Source organism: Suricata suricatta, chromosome 9 (assembly GCF_006229205.1).
Source record: "Suricata suricatta isolate VVHF042 chromosome 9, meerkat_22Aug2017_6uvM2_HiC, whole genome shotgun sequence".
Taxonomy (NCBI): Eukaryota; Metazoa; Chordata; class Mammalia; order Carnivora; family Herpestidae; genus Suricata; species Suricata suricatta.
Window position 1 is genome coordinate 112514524 of NC_043708.1, and position 24636 is coordinate 112539159.

Here is a 24636-nt window from a genome sequence, read left to right on the forward strand (position 1 = left end):
CAAACATATGGTATCTGCCCTTCTCTGCCTGACTTATTTTGCTTAGCATGACACCCTCGAGATCCATCCACTTTGCTACAAATGGCCAGATTTCATTCTTCTCATTGCCATATAGTACTCCACTGTGTATATATACCACATCTTCTTGATCCATTCATCAGGTGATGGACATTTAGGCTCTTTCCATGATTTGGCTATTGTAGAAAGTGCCGCTATGAACATTGGGGTACATGTGCTCCTATGGATCAGCACTTCTGTATCCCTTGGGTAAATCCCCAGCAATGCTATTGCTGGGTCATAGGGGAGGTCTATCAATAGTTTTTTGAGGAGCCTCCACACTGTTTTCCAGGGCGGCTGCACCAGTTTACATTCCCACCAACAGTGTAGGAGGGTGTCTTGGGCTTATTCTCAATGGAAATGCATAATACATGCAGAGGACATACATGAATAACAACATATAATTTGGAAATCACCCCAGTGTTCTTCAACTGTAGATTGGGTAAATATGCATGCAGTAGTATACTGTTCAGTAGTGACCTTGGACAATGGCAATAAATGAATTGCAGGTTCATCCTGCAATATGGATGAACCTAGTAAACAAAAGGAAAAAGAAATCACAAAATGTTAATACTCAATGCATTCATTTATATGAATTTCAAAATCAGGTAAAATTAAACTATTAGAAGTCAAAGCAGTGGTTGCCTCAGAGTGAGGACAGAGTAATGATTGGGAGGAGACACTAGGTAATTTCTAGAGACTAGCATTGTCCTGGGTGGATGGATGTATGGGTGCTTGCTTTGAAATGATGATCTATATATACATTTATATACTTAACTGTTTATTAAATTTAATAATAAAAAGATTAAAAGAATGGTCATCTGGTGGAGGGATTCTTGAGAAGGAATATCAGTACCATCTCTTGGTCTTTAGACTCTCAACTTTACTAATTTCTTACTGTCCAGTGAGAATGAAAATAAAACCAGACTCAAAAACCTAAATCAATAGGTTTTGCTACTTTCTCCATGAGAAGTATAATGTAAAAACTATTAATACCTAACTACTTCAGTCTAAAGTTTTTTCTTAAAACTTTTCAGACTCAGAATGGAATATAATGATTGTTGTTTGTTTTAACTAGGAGGTGCTAATGATGCTGGATAACTATGTGAGAGATTTCAAAGCATTGATTGACTGGATTCAACTTCAGGAAAAGCTAGAGAATACAGATGCTCAAAGCAGGTAATGAACTCCTGTTTTTTTAGTGGCCAGCAATTTCAAAGGCAGCCTTTGAAGTTGACAATGAAATTGACCTGAGCTTAACTTGAAACTTGTAAAATTCTAGAAGTTGGGGGTCTGTATTGCTTATTCAGTTCAATAACAGATATTTATTGGGTACCTACTAGTGCATGACTCCTCCAGTACAGAGATTTAATTGATGAATATGATACATTTACTACTCTCATGAATTTGTAGTCTAAGGGTAGAATTTATTATTACAAAAAAACTGTTGCAGGTGTTCAGAACAGGACAGGGTCATCTCTCTTATAGGGGATAGAAAGGATTTCATGCAAGATGCCGAAGAAGTGTTTAAAAGATGTGATGAGTTTTAATAAGTGGTTAGCCTTTTGTCTTATTTTTTAAAGTTAGTTATTTAGAGAGAGAGAGAGAGAGAGAGGGAGGGAGAGAGAGAGGGAGAGAATCAGCGGAGAAGGGGCAGAGAGAGGAAGAAAGAGAGAAATCCAAACGTACTGATAGTGTGGAGCCTGTGGAGGGGCTTGAATCATGAGATCATGACCTGAGCTGAGATCAAGAGTGGGACACTTTAACCAGTTGAGCCACCCAGGTGCGCCAAGTGGTTCGCCTTTTTGATGAAGACAGAAAATTAAAAATCCTGTTGTTGGAACAAGGGCAAGATGGCAGAGAAGTAGGGAGCTCTGTAATTTTCACCCACCCACATCTATCAAACTCAGAAGGACTAAAGTGACAATACTGATCTGCAAGAGTGGGAGGAAAACACACAGACTCCAGAAAGAAGACAACCTCAAAGATGCCTGAGTGAGTGAGTTCAAACTGGGGAAGTTAAAAAACGGGCCTGGGGGGCGCCTGGGTTGCTCAGTTGGTTAAGCCTCCGACTTCAGCTCAGGTCAGATCTCACATTCATGGGTTCAAGCTCCATGTCAGGCTCTGTGCTTACAGCTAGCCTGGAGCCTGCTTCTGGAGCCTGCTTCTGGTTCTGTGTCTCCTTTTCTCTCTGCCCCTCCCCCTCTCATGCTCTGTATCAAAAATAAATAAAATATTAAAGAAAAAAATGGGCCTGGCCCCAGAGGTGTGAAGGTGTGGAAGCCCCAGCCTAACACAGGGAGAGCGCACGGAGCCCTGGAGAGACAAGGGGAAGAGAAAGAGAGACTCAAAATGCTCATAGAACTGTCTCTAGAGAAGAGATAAAAAACTCACCCAGGGATAGAGAGAGATATTGTCACCCCATATATAACTGCTGGGCGCAAGGAGAGAAATCTGTCCCATCTAGCTGGCAAATTCTTCCTTGGGCTCAGGGCACCAGGAGAAACAGCCCCCTCCCCCTACGAGATCCTGGCTAGGAAGCTGGCTGACAGCGGAAGTACATCTCATCTCTGGCAGTAGCATTAAAGTGCATCCTAGGATTTGGAAAGGAAGCGGGGCTTGGAAAATACAACTTGACCCACGCCTGGCACAGGGAGATCAGACTCAAAAGAGCGGCTTGCAATGCTTGGTTCAAGCAGAGCTTGGGATGCTGCCATTCTTCTCCCTGCAACCACCAAGGCGGGACGTTGGAGAACAGCTCCCGAGACATACCTACACCAAACCATGCCCATCCATGCAGGAGAGCTGCCCTTTTTTTTTTTCTTGCTATCCAGATATATTTTCCCTTATCTCATTTTCATCTCTCCCCTCGATTGGTTATACGCTTTTAGATTGTTCACTGTCTTTTGTTATTTCTGTCCCCCCATTTTTTCTTTCCTTTCCTTTCCTTTCCTTTCCTTTCCTTTCCTTTCCTTCCCTTCCCTTCCCTTCCCTTCCCTTCCCTTCCCTTCCCTTCCCTTTCCCTTTCCCTTTCCCTTTCCCCTTCCCCTTCCCCTTCCCCTTCCCCTTCCCCTTCTCCTTCCCTCTCCCTCTCCCTTTCCTGCCCCTCCCCTCTCCTTTCCTTTCTCGTTTTGGTTTGATTGTTTGTTTGATTTGTCTGTGCAGTTGCATGCTTTCGTTCCCTGTGTGTTTGTCTGCTTTCCTTTTCAGGGCTACCTCAAGAAACAAGCCAAAGTACACATGGTGGAGAGTCCCAAATATCACTGAGTAGGGAAATAAAATAATCAAAGGCACAACAAGAGAAACTGAGAGACACCATCTAAAGAACACACTATCTGAACAAATAGGCCCTGGACAGTCAATGAGTCTCCTTTAATATAGCAGTACTCACAGGTGCAGAGTGCATAACAAGCTTTTAAAACTGATAAGAGACAGAAAGCTAACCAAAATGACAAAACAGAAGAACTCTCCTCTAAAGAAATTCTAAGAAGAAGTCACAGCTACAGGATTGCTCAAAACAGATATAAGAAACATAATAGAGGAAGAATTTAGAACACTTGTCATAAAATTAATTGCTGGGTTTGAAAAAAGCATGGAAGACATCAAAGAAGCTATTGATTTAAAGACTAGGGACCTTAAGAATAGCTGTGATGAGTTTAAAAAATGTTATAAATGAGGTTAATAATAAAATGGAGGCAGCCACTGCACGGTTTGAAGAGGCAGAGAGAAGAATAGGTGAATTCAAAGACATAGTTATAGCAAAAGAGGAAGCTAAGAAAAGGAGATACAGGTGTAGGAAAGGAGAATTTGAGAACTGAGTGATACAATCAAACCAAACAATATTCGTATCATAGGAGTTTCTAAAGAAGAAAGAGAAAAAGGTCCAGAAGGGGTGCTTAATCTGAATTTGGGGAAAGAAATAGATATTGAAATCCAAGAGGCACACAGAACCCCCTTAAGATGTAATTTGAATCGACCTTTGGCATGACATATCATAGTGAAACTGGCAAAATATAAAGATAAAGAGAGAATTCTGAAAGCAGCTAGGGAGAAAAGGGCCCTCACATACAAAGGGAAACTTATCAGAATGGTTACAGACCTATCTACTGAAACTTGGCAACCAGAAAGAAATGGCAGAAAATCTTCAATGTGATAAATAGAAAAAATATGCAGCCAAGAATCTTTTATCTAGTGAGCCTGCCATTCAAAGTAGAGAGATAAAAGTTTTGCCAAATAAACAAAAATTGAGAGAATTCATCACCACCACCAAACCAGCCCTACAAGAAATCCTGAGACGGACTCTATGAGAGAAATGTTGGAAGGAATATGAGGTACCAGAGACCTCAGTACAAATATGAACTCTACAGAGAACACAATCCAAACCAACATTTTTCAGTAATAACACTGAATGTAAATGGACTGATGCTCCAATCAAACGACACAGGGTAGCAGAATGGATTAGAAAAAAACACAAAATGCATCTATTTGCTGTCTACAAGAGACTCACCTTAGACCTTTAGATTGAAAGTAAGGGGATGGAGAGATATCTATCATGTGACTGGACGCCCAAAGAAGACTCGAGTAGCCATACTTCTATCAGACAAACTGAACTTTAAAGTAAAGGCAGTAACAAAAGATGAACAAGGACTATATATAATGACAGGATCTCTCCATTAGGAAGAGCTAACAATTATAAACATCTCTGTGCCAAATTTGGGAGCACCCAAATACATAAAAAGTTAATCACAAACAGACATGATCTTATTGATAAGAATGTGCCAATTTCAGGGGAGTTTAATATTCCACTGACAGCAATGGATAGATCAACCAGACAGAAAATCACTGAAGAAACAATGGGCCTTAACCACACATTGGAACAGTTGGAATTGGTAGATATACTTAGAATTCTACATCCTGAAGCTAGGAAATTCACCTTCTCAAGTTGCACATGGCACATTCTTCAAGATAGATCACATACTGGGGTATAAAGCAGCCCTCCATAAATACAAAACAATTGAGATCAAACCATGCACACTTTCAGATCACAATGCTATGAAACTTGAAATTAACCACAGGAAAAAGTCGGGAAAACCTCCAAAAATGTGGAGATTAAAAAACCACCCTACTAAAGAATGACTGGGCCAATCAGGCAATTAGAGAAGAAATAAAAACATATATGGAAACAAATGAAAATGAAAATCCAACAATCCAAACTCTCTGGGATGCAGCAAAGGCAGTCCTAAGAGGAAAGTATATTGCAATCCAGGCCTATTTCAACAAGACAAAGCCCAAATTCAAAATCTAACAGAGCACCTAAGGAAACTAGAAGGGGAGGAGCAAGGGAACCCCAAACCCAGCAGAAGAAAAGAAATAATAAAGATCAGGGCAGAAATAAACAGTATAGAATCCACAAAAACAATTGAACAGATCAATGAAACCAAGAGTTGGTTTTTCAAAAAAATAAACAAAATTGATAAACCTCTAGCTAGGCTCCTCAGAAAGAAAAGAGAGCACCCAAATAGACAAAATTGAATGAAAAAGACTCTATTACAACAAATCCTTCAGAAATACAAGCAATTATCAGAGGTTACTATGAAAAATTATATGCCAACAAACTGGACAATGTAGAAGAAATGGACAAATTCCTAAACACACATGCACTACCAAAATTCAAACGGGAAGAGATAGAAAATCTGAACAGACCCATAACCAGTGAAGAAATCAAATCCGTTATCAAAAATCTCCTTATGAATGGAGCCCAGGAGCAGATGGCTTCCCAGGGGTATTCTACCAGGCATTTAAAGCAGAGTTAATACCTATTCTTTTCAAGCTATTAAAAAAAAAGAAATAGGAAAACGTCCCAACTCATTCTATGAAGCCAACATCACTTTGATTCCCAAGTGAGACAGAGACCCAACAATATCCTTAATGAATACAGATGCAAAAATACTCAACAAGGTACCAGCAAATAGAATTCAACAGCATATTAAAAGAACTATCTGGGGCGCCTGAGTGGCTCAGTCAGTTAACTATGGCTTTGGCTCAGGTCATGATCTCATGGTTCATGGATTCAAGTCCCATGTCAGTCTCTGTGCTGACAGCTCAGAGACTGGAGTCTGCATCACATTCTGTGTCTCCCTCTTTCTCTGACCCTCCCCTGCTCATGCTGCCTCTCTCTGTCTCTCAAAAACAAGTAAAAAACATTAAAAATAAAAAAAAAGTATTATCCATCATGATCAAGTGGGATTAATTCCTGCATTTACAGGGATGGTTCAATATTTGCAAATCCATCAATGTGATACATCACATTAACAAAAAAGATAAAAACCATAGGATCCTGTCATTAAATGCAGAAAAAGCATTTGACAAAATACAGCATCCTTTCTTAATAAAAGCCCTCGAGAAAGTCGGGATAGAAAGAACTTACTTAAACATTATAAAAGTCATTTATGAAAAGCCCACTGCTAATATCATTCTCAATGAGGAAAAACTGAGAGCTTTCCCTCTGAGATTAGGAAAACGACAGGGACGTCCACTTCTACCACTATGTTGAACATAGTGCTAGAAGTCCTAGCATCAGCAATCAGACAACAAAAGGAAATCAAAGGCATCAGAATTGGCAAGAAGTCAAACTTTCATTTTTCACAGATGACATGATATTCTATAGGGAAAACCCGATCGACTCGACCAGAAGCCTTCTAGAACTGATCCATGAATTCAGCAAGTCGCAGGGTACAAAATCAATGTGCAGAAATCGTTTACATTTTTATATACCAATAATGCGGCAACAGAAAGAGAAATCAAGAAACTGATCCCAGGGGTGCCTGGGTGGCTCAGTTGGTCAAGCGTCTGGCTTTGGCTCAGGTCATGATCTCGTGGTTTGTGGATTTGAGCCCCATGTCGGGCTCTGTGCTGGTGGCTAGCTTAGAGCCTGGAGCCTATTTTGGATTCTGTGTCTCTGTCTCTCTCTGACCCTCCCCTGCTCACGCTGTCTTTCTCTGTCTCTCAAAAAATAAATAAAAAACACTAAAAAAAAAAAAAAGGAAACCAATCCCATTAACAATTATACTTAGGAATAAACCTAACCAAAGATGTAAAAGGCCTGTACGATGAAAACTATAGAAAACTTACAATAGAAATTGGAGAAGACACAAAGAAATGGAAAAACATTGCAATCTCATGGATCGGAATAATAAGCATTGTGAAAGCGTCATTATTATCCAAAGCAATCTACACATTCAGTGCAATCCCAACTAAAATTGCATCAGCGTTCTTCTCAAAGCTAGGACAAACTATCCTCAAATTTGTATGGAACCATGAAACCCCCCAAATAGCCAAGGTAATATTGAAGAAGAAACCAAAACGGGAGGCATCACAATCCCAGACTTCAGCTTCTACTACCAAGCTGTCATCATCAAGACAGTATGGTATTGGCACAAAAACAGACACATAGACCAATGGAATAGAATAGAGAGCCCAGAACTGGGCCCACAAATGCATGACCAATTAATCTTTGACAAAGCAGGAAAGAGTGTCCGATGGGAAAAAGACAGCCTCTTTAACAGGTGGTGCTGGGAGAACTGGACAGCAACATGCAGAAGAATGAAACCAGACCACTTTCCTAGACCATACACAAAAATAAACTCAAAATGGCTGAAGAACCTGAATGTGAGACAGGAAACGATCAAAATTCTAGAGAAGAAAGCAGGAAATAGCCTCCTTGACCTCAATTGCAGCAATTTCCTACATGACACATCCCCAAAAGCAAGGGAATCAAGAACAAAAATGAACTATTGGTACCTCATCAAGATAAAAAGCTTCTGCACTGCAAAGGAAACAGTCAACCAAATGAATAGGCAACTGATGGAATGGGTAAAGATAGTTGCAAATGGCATATTGTTGTGAAACAGATTCTTCGCTTGCACTGCTATGGCCTTATTCAGGTGGTGCTTTTCTACAAAACTTTGCAGTTTTCCATATTTTACACATCTTCTTAATCTCATTTGAAGTGAGAGATTTCTTCTTCCTTTTTTTTCTTCCTTCCTCTGCAGGCGACATACATATGTAGACTTATAAAATCTTGCAATTTTGGCCACTCACATACTTTGTTCGTACATCTTGATGTTTTCCTTCTTAACTTTCATCATAATCATCTCCTCCTTCTTACCGCCTTTCTTTTCAATCTTATTCTGCATGGTAGCCATTGTATACCCTTGTTAACAACCATACAGTATTAATAAACTCTTGTTATATACTGTATTTAACTGGTAATAAGGCTGAGGAGGAAAGGGTCTGTATCTGCAGGCAGCCTGACCAAGAATGAAGCAAAGCATTTCTAAGGTTACTCTTGTATGGAAAAAACAAAGGACTGTCCATTGAAGTGACAAAAAATACACTATTCCCAGTTGTGGGCATCTTCCAATGTTCTGAAAAATTACTGATTATTGCCAAACACCACAGCCTGAGACTGAGCATCTGAGCATGGGAGATAATCACCCACAGTCCTACAGTGGAAGAGAGAGAGAGAGAGAGAGAACTAGTTGTGTTATGTGACATACGGCATCACATAATACTTGTATTGTAAAACTTCGCTTGTTTATCAAGTTAAAGTTTATTAGAAATGTTTGCTCATCTTGTGGAAGACTCACAGAACAAGTTGCTCTCAATCCAAGATTTTACTGTATATATACTCACCACATCTTTATCCATTCATAAATCTGACATGTGGATTCTTTCCATAATATGGCTATTGTTGATAGTGCTACTTTCAACATTGGGGTGCATATGTTCCTTCAAAGCCGCATTTTTGTATCCTTTGGATAAATATCTAGTAGTGCAATTGTGGGGCCACAGAGTAAGCTACTCTATTTTTAATTTTTGAGGAACTTCTATACTGTTTTCCAGAGTGGCTCCACTAGTTTGCATTCCAACTAGCAGTGCAAAAGTGCTTTCCTTTCTCTGCCTCCTCGCCAACATCTGTTGTTTCCTGAGTTGTTCATTTTAGCCAATCTGACAGGTGTGAGGTGGTATCTCTTTGTGGTTTTGATTTTCTTGATGATGAGTGACGTTAAGCATATTTTTATATGTCAGTTGGCTATCTGATGCCTTCTTTGGAAAAGTTCCTGTTTATGTCTCTTACCCATTTCTTCACTGGATTATTTTTTTGGGGGGTGTTGAGTTTGATAAGGTCTTTATAGGTTTTTGGATACTAACACTTTATCTGATATGTCATTCGCAGATAACTTCTCTCAGTCCATCAGTTGCCCTTTAGTTTTGTTGATTGCTTCCTTTGCTGTGCAGAAACTTTTTATCTTGATAAGGTCCCAATAGTTCATCTTTGCTTTTGTTTCTGTTGCCTCTGGAAACATATCTAATAAGAAGTTGCTATGGCCGAGGTCAAAGAGGTTGTTGCCTGTGTTCTTTTCAAGGGTTTTGATGGTTTCCTGCATTACATTTAGGTCTTTCATCCTTTTTGAGTTTATTTTTGTGTATAGTGTAAGAAATTGGTCTAGGTTCATTTTTCTGCATGTCACTGTCCAGTTTTTCCAACACCATTTGCTGAAGAGACTTTTTCCCATTGGATATTCTTTCCTGCTTTGTCAAAGATTAGTTGTCCTTACAGTTGTGGGTCCATTTCTGGGTTCTTTATTCTGTTTCATTGGTCTATGTGTCTGTTTCTATATCAGTACCATACTGCCTTGGTTCCAGCTTAGAAATACAGTTTGAGGTCTGGAATTGTGATACCTCCAGCTTTGGTTTTCTTTCTCAACATTACTTTGTTCTAGCTCTGTGAAGACTATTGGTATTATTTTGATAGGGGTTCCATTGAATGTGTAGATTGCTTTCAGTAGTATGGACGTTTTAATGATATTTGTTCTCCTAATCAATGAGCATGGAATGTTTTTCCATTTCATGGCATCTCCAATTTCTTTCATAAGCTCTTTATAGTTTTCAGCAAACAGATCTTTTACCTCTGTGGTTAGGTTTATTCCTAGGTCTTTTATAATTTTTGGTGCAATTGTGAAGGTGATTTATTCCTTGATTTCTCTTTCTGTTAGCTTCATAGTTGGTGTATAGAAATGCAACTGATTTCTGTACATTGATTTTATATCCTGTGACTTTGTTGAATACATGTATCAGTTCTAGCAGTTTTGTGGTTGAGTCTTTTGTGTTTTCCATGTAGATTATCACTGGGACATCTCTTTTTATCTGAACTGGTTATCAGTGTATCTACTCTGCTTCTTGAGATAGCTCTTAGATATAGAAAGCAACCTGAAATTACCTGTAGATGGTATTACCCATCTTCTGTTCCTCAAATCACGCATCAAAATTCATTTCACCTAGACTTGAGCTTTAATAAGTGTAAAAACTGCAATGTTTATATACTTTTATTTTGGGTAAGAACTCTGTAAGACAAAAGCAGAAACCACAAAGGAAAGTATTGATAGGCTTGATTTAGCTTCTACGTTAAAAAAAAAAAACAAAAATCAAATTAAAATTTAAATAATTCTGTCATCTGTGCCAAAGATCTTGTAGCCATAATAGTAATAATAATAGTAGTAGTAAATGATTTCAAATGAAATAGAAAATGATGCAAATCCCAGTGGAAAAAATGACAAAAGATACCAACATGCAAATCCTAAAAGACATTTAAATAGCTGGTAAAAAAGTTCAGCTTCACTAGTAGTGATAATAAAAATAAATTATTTCAAAAACAAAAAACAAAAATTTTGCTAAAAAAAATAAACACTGTTACTAAAATTTCTGTAAGAAAAAGAACTTGTCACAGACAGAAACTCTAGCACAGAAGTCAGTAAACTTTTCCTGTAAAGTGCCAAGTAGTAATTATGGTAGACTTTGCAAGCAATGCTGTCTCTTTCACAAACCATTGACATTTCAGGGGAAATTGGCACTTTTTATCTGGTTGAAGTATAATTTGTTAGAACTTTTCTGAAAAGTGATTTGACAATAAATTGTAAGAAGCTTTAGACTTTATTGGGATAATCTTTTATATGAATTTTCTTGTTTTCTAACAACAAATATCACTTTTTAATGTGAGAAGAAAACCACAACCAGTAGGTAAAATGCAGAGTAAGAGAGAATGAGATTCTGGGGAGTTATGGAGGTTCCCACTGAGGGCATTAGGGATAGGGAAAATGCTGCTTGAGAAAAACATTTTAGTAAAAATTGTGCTTCCTGTCAAGATTTGGGGGCCAGTGAAGAAGTTAGCTTTCCCAGCAAAGAGCAAGGAAATGTTTATGTTCCCACTCCCATGTAGAGAAAAAGAGACTTCACATTTTCCTGTGTATTCTTCATTTAATCCTCCCAAATGTTTTTCTGTCTTGATCTCTGTTCTGCACACTTAGTTTTCCAGAGAATCATACACAGTTGAGTTGTAGAAGTAGGCTGGATTAGTACCATTGTCTTTTTAGCTGGGTATATGGGGTCTTTTTAAACGTATATAGTGAGGCACCTGGGTGGCTCAGTTTGTTGAGCTTTGGTTCAGGTCATGATCTCATGTTTGTGGGTTTGAGCCCCACATTGAGCTCTGTGCTGACAGCTCAGAACCTGGACCCTGATTTGATTTCTGTGTCTCCCTTTCTCTCTTCGCCTCCTCTGCTCATGCTCGTCTCTCAAGAAATAAAACATTTAAAAAATATATTTTAAAAAAACGTAAGTAGTTTCTTCTCATATCTTTGTAACCCCAAAGTCCTTTTTAGATGTTGCTTTGCTGCAGTGAGTGGAAAATCCTGGACCATGTGTCATCTGTGTTGCTTACTGGTAATAGAGTAACTTGCTGGTAAACAGAACTCTCAGGAAAAATTGTGATCTGATTATGTTTTCATCCAGTAACAACCAGAGAAAAGATTAAAAATTTCTCCTTTTTGTCTGTTAATTTAATCTGTTGTATGTCTTGAATTGACAGACCAACTTCTTTGGCATGGGAAGTAAAGAAGATGTCTCCCGGACGTCATGTGATTCCAAGTCCATCAACAGATAGAATAAGTGTAACATCAAATGCTCGAAGAAGCTTAAATTTTGGGTGAGACAAATTCAAGAAAGCCTACTAAGGCTTGTATTATAGTAAATTATTTTCTGTGGATAATATAGTATTATATAACTATATTCCACTTAAAAAAATTCATGTACATGTTTGTGTATATGTTTGAAATTGTTTGAATCAAAAGCTTAAAAAAATCCAGGACAATAAAGTTTAACTTTTAGAAAATGTAGTATATTCAAATATAATTAGGATCCAAAAATTAAAACTCATAAACATATTTCATGCTAAGTGATTCATAACATGAACTGGCAATTCTTTATAACAAAAGATCTAAATGTGTATTATAAACTATGTTACTGTCATGAAAATTACATCTTTGTGCATTGTAATCCATCAATGCAGTTTTATAATTATTATTTTATGCATTTATATTTTCAAATCAGTAGAAAACAGAGTTATAAAGAAAAAAGACACATTTCATTTTTTGTATTTATTACCTATGTAGTTACTTTTACTAGTGCTCTTTATATCTACATGTGGATTTAGGATCCTGTCCATTGTTTTTAATTTTGGCCTGAAGTATGTCTTGTTGAGCATGTCTGCTACTGACAGTGTTTCTTAGGTTTTATTTTTGAGACTATCTCAATTTGTCCTTTAGTTTTGGAAGGATAGTTTTGTAGTGCATAGAATTCTTGGTTGAAAGTCTTTTTCTTTCAGGACTTGGAATATGTCCTTTGATAGTGTCTGTGCCAATAGATTGAAAAATTAATGTACATTTATATTATTAAAAGATAGGAGTTTTAAATCAAGAAATTTAAGTTATATATGTATAGTTTTAAGTGTCCCCATTGAACTGAAATTTTCTATTAAGCAGAAATAATAAGAGCTTTTATATCATCCCTATTGCCATAAATATATTATATTAAATTAATGAAGTATTAGACCAACATAAATTTTTAAATATATTTGACTTAAATTGCTATCGTATGGTATTCTCTATATGTGGACCCACACACACACACACACACACATACACACACACACACACACACGACAATTTATTTAAAATTTAAATATATTAAGCATATATTTACAATTTTACCTTTTTCTGGGAAAAGTTAAGCAATTTTGGGTGCCTGGGTGGCTCAGTCAGTTAAGTGTCTGGCTTTCGCTCAGGTAATGATCTCTTGGTTTGTGAGTTCAAGCCCTGTATCAGGCTCTGTGCTGGCAGCTTGGAACCTGGAGCCTGCTTGGGATTCTCTTTCTCCCTCTCTCTCTCTCTCTCTCTCTCTCTCTCTCTCTCTCTCTCTCTCTCTCTTTCACTACCTCTCCCCTGCTCGTGTTCTCTCTCTCAAAACAATAAATATTAAAAAAAAACAGTTTTGAAATGTGTTAATTTCATTTAAATACACATGATGTAAATGACAGTGATAGACAAGTGACATTTATATAGCCAAATCATTGGGGAGTAAAATTTGCACTGCCTGTTTTTCTTTTTTTTGCAGATATAGTGGGGAGAGAGAGTATGTAAGCAGGGGAGGGGCAGAGAGAGAGGGAGGGAGAGAATCTTAAGAAGGTTCCATGCTTAGAGTGTAGCCCAATGTAGGACTCAGTGTCACCACTGTAAGATCATGACCTGAGCCAAAATTGAGAGTCGGATGCTTACCTGACTGAGTACCCACGTGCCCCTACACTGCTTTTTTATTTGGAAACATTTCAGGTTCCTTTTTTTCTTTTATCATGCATATTCCATTTCTTTTTATTGACTGCATAATATTTCATAGTATATACTGGTCACGTTTTCAAGTTTTTTTCAAATTTTTTATTTTTCATAATGTAAATATTTAATATATAAATACTAAATACTACACTACTGCAAAAAGAATGGGCCAAATAAGAAATCAAATGGCACATCAAAATCTGTCTTGAAAGAAAAAGAAAATACAATATTCTAAAACCTATGGGATGCAGCAAAAGCAGATGGTAAACAAAATAGAGACCAGAATAATATTAAGTAGGTATTTAAAATACAAAAATTTTAACTTTCATATTTGACTTATTAATGCAGACTTTTCTTCATAGGGGCTCACCTGGCACAGTGGCTGCTCCCCGTCTGGCTCCTGCAGGTGTCAGTTGGGCTGACAAGGTGAAGGCTCATCATACAGGTTCTCCTGCTTCTTCAGATGTGTCGCCTGCCCAGTCTTGTCCACCAATGACAGTGCAGAAAACTTCCCGCAAAAATGGCAAGTGACATTGATTGAATCAACCTTTTTATGTGGCAAACAGGTGGAAGTTTTATTTATTTTATTTGAAACTGGTGCTAATAGTATTGCATATTTATCTTTTTGCATCATTTATGTCATATTAATTTGCCTTAAAATAATAGAATAATCTTAAAAACTGTATGAAAGCTTTTGCAGATCATTCTAGTTTTGTTTCCTATGTAAACTTGAAGGAGAGTGATTCTTTAAAAATTTTTTTTCTTTTTTAACTTTAATGTTTATTTATTTTGAGGGGGAGAGAGAGACAGAGTGGTAGCAGGGGAGGGGCAGAGAGAGAGACACAGAATCCGAAGCAGGCTCTACGCTCCGAGCTGTCAGCACAGAGCCCGATGTGAGGCTCCAACTCATGAACTGAGATTGTGACCTGAGCTGAAGTTGGACGCTTAACGAACTGTGCCACCCAGGTGCCCCCCCAATTTTTAAAAATGTATATTTTTGAGAGAAAGAGAGAGACTGAGTGTGAGTGTGGGAGGGGCAGAGAGAGACAAAGACAAAAATCCCAAGCAGGCTCCAGGCTCTGAGCTGTCACTGTAGAGTCTGATGTGGGGCTCTAACTCACCAGCCATGAGATCATGACCTGAGCCAAAGTTGGACACTTAACTGACTGAGCCACCCAGGTGCCCCGAAGGAGACTGATTCTTTTGTCAATTCATTTGTAAGATACTTTATAACTCTTTTGACTTAAATTGAAAAAAAAATGACTACTAGTTTGTTCTCTAGGCAGTATATACTTTAAAGGAGCATGTCACTACTTCATTTCATTAATATTTGAATACTGTTTTGTTACTAAAATGGTATTATCTTTGCTTACAGATTTGTTTTCTGTACCATCAGAATTATCAAGGGGCACAAATAAATACAAGGACTGTTATTCCAAGGGCCTGTTTATCCCACAAATATTTCCTTCATGGACTTTGACAACAGTGGTGTTTGTACTTTATCATGCAAAACCGAGAGTATACAATGCAGAAACAGATCATAAGAAGTTATTTTAAGAAGAGACTAGGGTCAGCCTCAATTTGGGAAGATCAGTGTTGATACAGTGGGGAAGATAGACACCACAAGGGATGACTGGAGACCAGGGAGTAAGATTATTTATTTATTTATAAAGTTTTTATTTATTTTTAGAGAGAGAATACATGTGCACTTGAGTGTGGAAGGGGCAGAGAGAGAGGGAGAAAGAATCTCAAGCAGGCTCCATGCCATCAGTGCAGAGCCCTACACAAGGCTTGATTTCACGAACCATGAGATGGTGACCTGAGCCGAGATCACAAGTCAAGCACTTAACCAGCTGAGCCACCCAGGTACCCCTGGGATTGAGATTCTTATTAGTCAAAAAGAGAAGTAATGAAAATGAGAAATAGATCTAACCAGAATCTCTTTTGGAACACAGACATTGTCTTCTCTTTTTTAACTGAAAACATAAAAACTGGTTGTCTCATGTAAAAAAAAAAAATTTCCTTCATAATGCATTTTTGTATAGAAATCCAGAGTGAATTTTTTAATTTTAAACATTTACAGAGTTTAAGTTGTGCTAAACTTCAGATACATAGAAATGTGTATCCACATAAGTATGTATACATACACATATAAATACATACAAACATAATTCATATTAGTGGTAATATTTTGAGCTTTACCTATGAAATGAATTTCATTTTTGGCCAAATATTTCATTTTTATAGTAAACCTAATCTGTTTATCAGAACCTTGAATCTATCTGAGGTAAGGAATATAATCCTGGATAGGACTTGGATATGGTAGTAGAATGGTCAAAACTGCCCCTAACCCATACACGCTGCCTTGGTACAGTTTAGAGAAGGAAGTCTGAGTGGACACAGTCATACACTGATGAACTTGGCTTGGTGAGTGGAGCGCAGCAGGATTTCAGCTCTCATTCGCTGTCTCAGCCCGGTGCCCTTATGCAGGGCATAACCTGCATATAGGTGGCAGTCCTGGAAGGGGCTGCTCAGTTGGTAGTGTGAGCAGAAAGTGGTGATCAAGTCACCCTTACACTGCTTTGCTCCTGTCTGAAAATGATTGATTCAATTTGTCTGGCTGAGTTTGGTCAAAGAGCGGGTCCCTTCTGCTTCTTCTAGCCACTTCTGTTGATCTTGTTGAGGAGGGAGATCTCCTTGAAATGGAAGATCATTTTCATGTTCAGGTGTGCACATGGCTATGCACCCTCCAAGTGGTTTTTCCAAGGCCTAATCTTAAGAAATACCCTAGTGTTCATTCGTGATTCCTAAAAATTATGCTGTCAAGCTGGCAGTATGTGAGCTATGTAATTTCTCTCTTTTAAGTGCCCTTAATCTTGAAGCACAAACCTTATGAAGGAACAGGAAGGCCTGTTCAAACTACCAATATGAATTCATCACTAGGAGAGGGAGATCAAACCATTGCTCTTGGAGTCCTTGTCTTGACTGCCTTTAACCCTGGGGTAGTGTGGAGAGACTGAGGGGAGAAGAGAGGAACCAGTGGGCAATCTCTAGGCTGTGCTCTCACCCAAGGCCCATGGGCCTGTGGGCCAGAGGCCCAGGGCTGTGGACTCATCCAGCCAACCTCTTGGTGAGTCAGGTGCCCTAGGTCTGCGCACACCAGGCTGGCACCAAGGTCTCCACCAGGTCCTCCCACTCTGTCTGCTGCTTCATGGCAGCCACAAGGCCATTGGGCCCAGGGACATGCTCATGCAGGGGCTGCCCTTCCCCTACCTCAAGTGAAGTTTTTGTATATCTATAGAGGCTTGGATTTTAGAATAATACTAAGTAATCATGAATTTGTGTTATAAGTTAGGGAGTAACTTGAGAATACGACTTTCTCCTTTCTTCAATGAAAGATTCCTTCGGAGCATCTTAGTTCAGAAAGAGCTGTTTTATTGGGCATAGCAAGGGCATCGCCACTTTTACATTATGGATATTCTTTTTTTCCATTTTGGTCTCAGTAAGTTGTGTTGACTTATTTCAAATAATACTTAGTCTTACCCAATATATTACCTTTGCTTTCTCTATACAGACTGAGTAGTAGTAGTAGTAGTAGTAGTAGTAGTAGTAGTAGAAGAAAATTGAGAGTAGTCATGAGTTCTTTCTTCTAGGAGAAGGTAGGAAAATGTGGAATCATCAAGTTTAGTTTTTGTATTGTGAAAGTCTGAGGAAAATGTGTTAAATCATAATTGCAAAACATATCTTAAAAGAATCATGATTTTGGCATATATGATGGTTTTGTTTAAACCATTAGTCTCAGATTATTTATGAGTGTGACTCATTTGGTTGAAATGAAATATCTTGATTATAACTAGGCTTAAGAGTATCCATGTTTATATATAAGCAAATTTTGTTTTTGACTACTTTGGTCTCTGGGTTTGGGGTTTTGATGCACTTTTATGAAAGTGAATTATGGTGTATATCTTAAGTAATTTATAATAGCAGTAGTTATAGTATTGACATTTGTAATGAAAGCCTAGAAAAATGATTTTTATTAAAGATGACAGAGCACATACATTTACTTTCCTCATTCCCTAAATCAACTAAAATGATATAAAAAGATTTAATGTTTATTTATTTTTGAAAGAGAGAGTTCAAGCAAGAGAAGGTCAGAGAGAGAGAGAGAGACAGAGAGAGACAGAGAGAGAGAGAGTGAATTCGAAGCAAGCTCCAGGCTCTGAGCTGTCAGCACAGAGCCTAATGTGGGGTTTGAACTCATGAACTGTGAGAGCATGACCTGAGCCTAAGTAAGACACACCAAGCCACCTAGGCATCCCTAAAATTTTTTAAAAATAGGACTTAAAGGGGGAGAGATAAGAGAGAGTTATGAACACATTTTTGGAAGTTGGAAAGTAGAAAGACATTTTCTACTTCCAATATCTGGTGACATTTGAGTAAATTAGCTGAATCCTAGACCCAGAGAGTGGACAAAACTGTAAAGCAATCCAGTTTGCTTCAAAGAATTTTCCCCAAAATAAGAAATTGGGAACAGGTTTCTCTGGAAGTGAGGGTAAAGGTAGGGATTATATGTTAATAATCCCAAATTCTTCCCACTTGCCCTCAACTATGAGTAGTAGGATGACTGTATCTCCCTTACCCCAGCAGAATATTGGAGATTTATTCTGTATAGAACATATAAGAGATGGTATCTTACTGAGGGATACTAGGCAGATACAAATGTTGGGAGTGCTATATTGATAACAAGGAAATTAAGTGAAAGACTATAAAGATAATGTTGAGATGCCTTAGTCTTGCATCTATTTCAAGCAACCTTCTCTCTCCTACTGAACTGCCAGGTTTGCAGATCAAGGGAGTCCACATCTGAGGAACAATCCAGATCCAGTGTAGATCTTGAGATATTGGTCTTGATATTGGTATGTAATTGGATAGTGTCTGGTAGTTTTGGGAGACTTTGGAAATTCGACGCCAGATTGTGGACTATGGTAAATTGTCTGCAAAGATGGGTGCCAGCAATTTCTTCCATTCCTATGTATACATGCCACTCCCACTGTCAAGTAGTAGAGTCTTTTTCCCTTCCCCTTGAATCTTTAGTGTGCCCTGTGACTTGATATGACCAATAGACTGGAGTGATGTGTAAGTTCCCAGTCTAGCTTATACAAGGCCTTTCACTTACTATTTTCTCCTTGTTGGAAGCCAGCTGCCATGTAAGGAAGCCCAGGATAGGCCATTGAATGGTCTTGACATTGATATGTAATTGGTTGAGTGTCTGGTAGTCTTAGGAGACTGGAAATCTGAAGCCAGATTGTGGACTATGATAGATTGTCTGCAAAGATGAGTGCCCGCAATTTCTTCCATTCCAGTGTATACATGCCACTCCCACTGTCAAATAGTAGAGTCTGTTTCCCCTCCCCCTTGAATACCCTTGAATGGTGTTTCTCATTAGAAACTATGTAAAGAGAAAGAGGCCTTGAGAAAGAGAAGTAGCTATCTCAGCCATCAACTGGTACCAAGACTTCAGACATGTGGTGAAGCCATCATGAACATTCTAACCTTATTTGAAACACTCTAGCTGACATCATGTGGAGATGAGAGGAGACTTCCCTCCACTGAGCACTCCAGATTTCTGACTCAAAGAATTGCATAGAAATAACATGGTTAGTGTTTTAAGATGCTAGGTTTTGGGCTTGTTATATAAAAATAGATAATGGGAATATCCAATATTGGAATATCACGAGTTTTAGAAAGAGAGAGAAAGAAATCTTGAGATTATTAAAGAAAATTTACTTTAACAGAAGTTTCTTCTTACAGTATAATTATATAGAAGTATAATTGCTTCTGCTAAACTATCACTAGAAGCCACAGGAAATTGAACAATGTCTTTGAAATTCTTAAGGAAAATGATTTCTATTTTTTTTAATGTGTATTTTTAGAGAGAAAGAGAGAGCACAAGCAGGGAGGAGCAGAGAGAGAGAGGGAGAGAGAATCTCAAGTAGGTCCTGTGCTGTCAACACAGAGCCTGATGTAGGGCTCAATCCCAGAAACCTTGAGATCATGACCTGAGCCAAAATCAAGAGTCAGGTGCTCAAATTACTGAGCCACCCAGGTGCCCCTGAAGGAAAATGATTTCTAATCTAAAGTAGTGTGGTTAGTCAAATTATCTGTTAAATGTTAAAGTAGGCCAAAGATATTTTCATTCATGCAAGATCTCAAAAACATTTTTTTTACATCCACGGACCCAATTACTGCTGGAGGGAGCTAACCCAGAAGAGGCAAAAGTAATACTCTGTGGTGGTGATGCCAGTGTAATAGCTGGGTACCAGTTGTAATGAACAACCAATCCAGGTTTGTGATGGGCCCAGTGCTCTGGAAGAGAGGAATCCATGAAGATAAATGAAATTCTTAAAACATCTGATGTATTTGCACACATCAAGAAGATATTTAAAATTTAGGAGAGTTGGGGTTGAATTAATTATGAGTGCAGTAGAAAATATTGAGGCTAAATAATGGAGCAGAAAAGAAATAAGAAAGTGCACAGAGGCACATAGAGGCACAACTGTAAATCGAGTCTGAAGGAATGGAGTGAATGGTGCAAAGGTAATGTTTGAAGAGGTAATCCCTGAGAATTTCTCCAAACTGTTGAAAGGCATCAAGTCTCATATTTAAGAAGCACTGTGACCTCTAAGCAGGAAAAATAGGAAACAAATCTCACTAGGTGTAATATAAAAAAAATACTAAAAATCAAGGAAGAGAAAATCTTTACAAGTAGAGCCAAAGAGAGAGAGACAGACAGACAGACAGAGGGGGAGAGAGAGAGAGAGAGAGAGAGAGAGAGAGAGAGAGAGACAGAGAGACAGACTACAGTTGACCCTTGAACAACCCTTGAAAAATCCACGTGTAACTTTTGTCTCTCCCAGGACTTAACTATGAATAGCATATTGTTGACTAGAAGCCTTACAACATAACTAGTCAATTAACATGTATTTTGTATATGTATTATATACTGTATCCTTATAATAAAGTATGCTAGAGAAAAAAATCTTATTAAAATCATAAGAGAAGATATACTCATAGTACTATGCTGTACTTTTCAAAACAAATCCATGTATAAGCAGACCCACACAGTTTAAACTAATGTCGTCCAAAGGTTAGCTCTATTTTCAAAGGAGCAGGAGTAAGTTGATAACTAATGGGAGCCAGATGACCATGGAATGACATCTTTCAGGTGCTGAAAGAAAATAACTGACAAGAAAGAATTCTGTATCCAGCAAAAAGTAAATGTAAAATAAAGACAATTCAAGACAAATAAAAATTGAGAGAATTTGTAATCAGTAGAATTACACTAAAAGAACTACTACAGACATTTTTTCAAGTTAAAGGAAAAAGATCCCAAATTGAGACCCAGAAATACACACCGGGAAGAGCAAACATGTGGAGTACATTAAATATTTAGTATTGACTGTATGATTGCTTCTCACCCTTTTGGCTAAGATCAAGTGTAGTGACTATGTGAAACATAATGTCTTGAGAAGCTTGAAATACATATAAGATGAGAATTTCTGACAATAGTCCAAAAGACAAGAGAAGAATAAATGGAGATTATATTTTCTAGGGTCCCAGCATTGACTTTGAAGTTACAGAAATACTAACTTGTATTAGATATTATAAGTTAAGGATGTATTTGTGAATTCAAGAAAACCATGCAGAAGAGTAAAGGAACATTCAACTAATAAAACCTTTGCAATTAATATAAAAGAAGCCAAGAAAGGGGGAAAAAAAGAATCATAAAACAGATGAAACAAATGAAAACCAAATCATAACATGGTAGAATTAAAGGCAAACATATTAGTTTTTACATCAAAGGTAAATGGTCTAAATATTAAAATTTAAGAACAAAGATTACAATTGCATTAAAAATAAAGCCTACCGTATTCAGCTTAAAAGGATATACTTTCAGTATGAAGACAGAAAAGTCAGAAGAAAAAGGTGGGAAAAGATAATCTATGAATATCCTATTCCATTCAAAGGTGGCATTGATTTAGTATCAGACAATATGTATACAGTAGCCAAGAAACATTTTAAAGAGAAATCTTTAATTATTAAAAGATTATTTTAACAGAATGAAAAAATAATTCTAAATTTATGTGCAACATATCTTTAAAACATATAAAGCAAAAGTGACAGAATTGAAAGAAAAATGGGAAATCTATACTGACACTTGGAGACTTTAACATAATTGTCTCAATGACTGAGTACAAGAAGAAAAATATACAATATCTAACCAATATGATTAATGAACCTAATATAATTGATATGTCTAACAAATAATGCTATTTTCTATTTTATTTCCTTTTGATGCATCAACCTAGAAACATTTTACTCTTCTGTGTGTCTAACCCATATTTTCTTAAAATATATTAATAATAGCCATTTTGAAAAGTCTTTGTCTGAAAAGTGAAATATCTGACTGGGTTTGTTTCTTTCAAAACATTTTGGGGGAGTTTTTAGTTATTTGATTCTGGTTATTTTTGATTCCTCATAGTATTTAAGTGAATGTTTAACATGGTATATTTAAAATTATAGAGACTCCTTTAAAAAAATATTGTTTGTTTTTTTTTTTTTTCTGGCCAGAGGATAGAGTATAAGCAGTTCACCTTAATCCTTTAAGGTTTGGTTTGAGGTTTTATTAAAGTTGATGTGTTTCAGTTTTGTCCTTATTCCCTTTGGGGTCTTACCTGAAAATCTGGGGCGTTTGCCAAGGCTACTACATTCCCAAATTCCTCAACACTCCACAGTTGCTATAATATCTGCTTAGCTCATTAGCATCCCAGCTGCTGCTTTTTGCTGGGTGTTTTGGAGCCTGGCCCTGTATATGCAAAGCTTAGTGACTGTCAGACTTCGAAAGGGAAGATTAAATGCAGGTTTTTGGGGCTCCTTTTCTTGCAGTTCTTCCCTCTCTAAGATTTTTGCCCTTGAATTCTCAGTTGTTTTAGACTCATTGAATTCCAATATCTGTTTCAGCCAGACAGGACTGCTGGTTTCTGCTAGGACTCACTTCCCCTGTACTGTGAATTCAAAGTGTCTTCAGGGAAAAATTCTAGGGTGAATGTGGATCTCATGTCCTTCTCTTTCCTCCAGAATTTTAGTTCCTTAAATCTTGCCTATCTTGGTTGCTTTCCAGTGCCTTTAAATGGTTCAGTTATATAGTTTGTCTAGCTTCTATAGTTGTGTTTGACACGAAGAGGGTTAATTTTGATACAGGCTACATTGTCATGGTAGTAACTGTAAGTCCGAATAGAGATCCAAGCACACATGGAACATTTACCAAAACTGACACATGCAAAGCCATTAAACAAATTTCACAAAATTTCAGATGATTGAACTCTATCTTGTTGAACACAGTAGAATGATGTTAGAAGTCAATTAAGAAAGATAGCCATATACTTCAACAAATGGTGTTGGGAAAGCTGGACAGCAACATTCAGAAGAATGGAACTGGACCATTTTCTTACACCATACACAAAATTAAACTCAAAATGAATGAAAGACCTATCTGTAAGACAGGAAGCCATCAAAATCCTCGAGGAGAAAACATGCAACAATGTCTTTGACGTTGGCCACAGAAACTTCTGATTTGGCATGTCCCCTAAGGCAAGGAAAACAAAAGCAAACATGAACTATTGGGACCTCATCAAGATAAAAGGTTACTGCACATTGAAGGAAACAATAAAACTGAAAAGCAACTGATGGAATGGGAGAAGATATTTGCAAATGACGTATCAGATACAGGGTTAGTATCCAAAATCTATACAGAACTTATTAAACTTAACACCCGCAGAAACAAATAATCCAGTGAAGAAATGGGCAGAAGACATGAATGACACTTTTCCAAAGAAGATATCCAGGTGGCTAACAGACACATGCAGAGATGCTCAGCATCACTCATCATCAGGGAAATACAAATTAAAACCACAATGAGATACCACCTCACACCTGCCAGAATGGCTAAAACTAATAGTTCAGGAAACAATAATGTTGGGGAAGAGGTAGAGTAAGGGGAACACTTTTGCACTGTTGGTGGGAATGCAAACTGGTTTAGCTACTTTGGAAGACAGTATGGAGTTTCCTCAGAACGTTAAAGATAGAACTACCATACAACCCAGGCAATTTCCAGAGGATACAAAAATGCTGATTTGAAGGGGCATTGTACCCCAATGTTTATAGCAACACTATCAACAATAGCTAAATTATGGAAAGAGTCCACATGTCCAGTGACTAATGGATAAAAAAGATGTGGTATATATATGTATACTATGGAATATTACTCAGCTCTCAAAAGCAGTGAAATCTTGTCATTTGCAATACCATATATGGAACTAGAGTGTATTATGGTAAGCGAAATAAAGACATATGTGATTTCACTTATATATGGAATTTAAGAAACAAAACAGATGAACGTAGGGGAGGGGGAAGAAAAGTAAGATAAAAACAGAGAGGGAAGCTAACTATGAAAGACTCAAATATAGAGAATAAACAGAGGGCTGCTGGAGAGGACGTTGGTGGGGAATGGGCTAAATGGGTGACGGGCATTAAGGAGGGCACTTGTTGGGATGAGCGCTGGATGTTATATGTAAGTGATGAATCACTACATTATACTCTTTTTTTTTAATTCGTATCAAAACTTTATTTATTTATTTAACATATGCAGTTACTTTCCATCATTTACACTACAGTAGTTACAATTACACTCCAAACAGAAAAGCAAAGTAAAAAATCAAAACCCCAACTTCTATTTCATGTAATTAGACTTATACAGAAATTAGAAGGTTATGTAACAACTAGTTAATCACCTAAT

General features: G+C 37.5%; 1 protein-coding gene across 3 annotated transcripts in view; it reads left to right on the forward strand.

Annotated features, from left to right (window-relative positions):
• The window catches only part of SCAPER (S-phase cyclin A associated protein in the ER), a 515685-nt gene that overhangs the window by 99420 nt on the left and 391629 nt on the right, over positions 1-24636 (forward strand). For all 3 annotated transcript variants that reach the window (XM_029951067.1, XM_029951068.1, XM_029951069.1), the window contains 3 exons: positions 1136-1236; positions 11984-12100; positions 14144-14304. In XM_029951067.1, coding sequence (XP_029806927.1) covers positions 1136-1236; positions 11984-12100; positions 14144-14304 — 379 coding nt within the window. The remainder of the gene's footprint in view (positions 1-1135; positions 1237-11983; positions 12101-14143; positions 14305-24636) is intronic.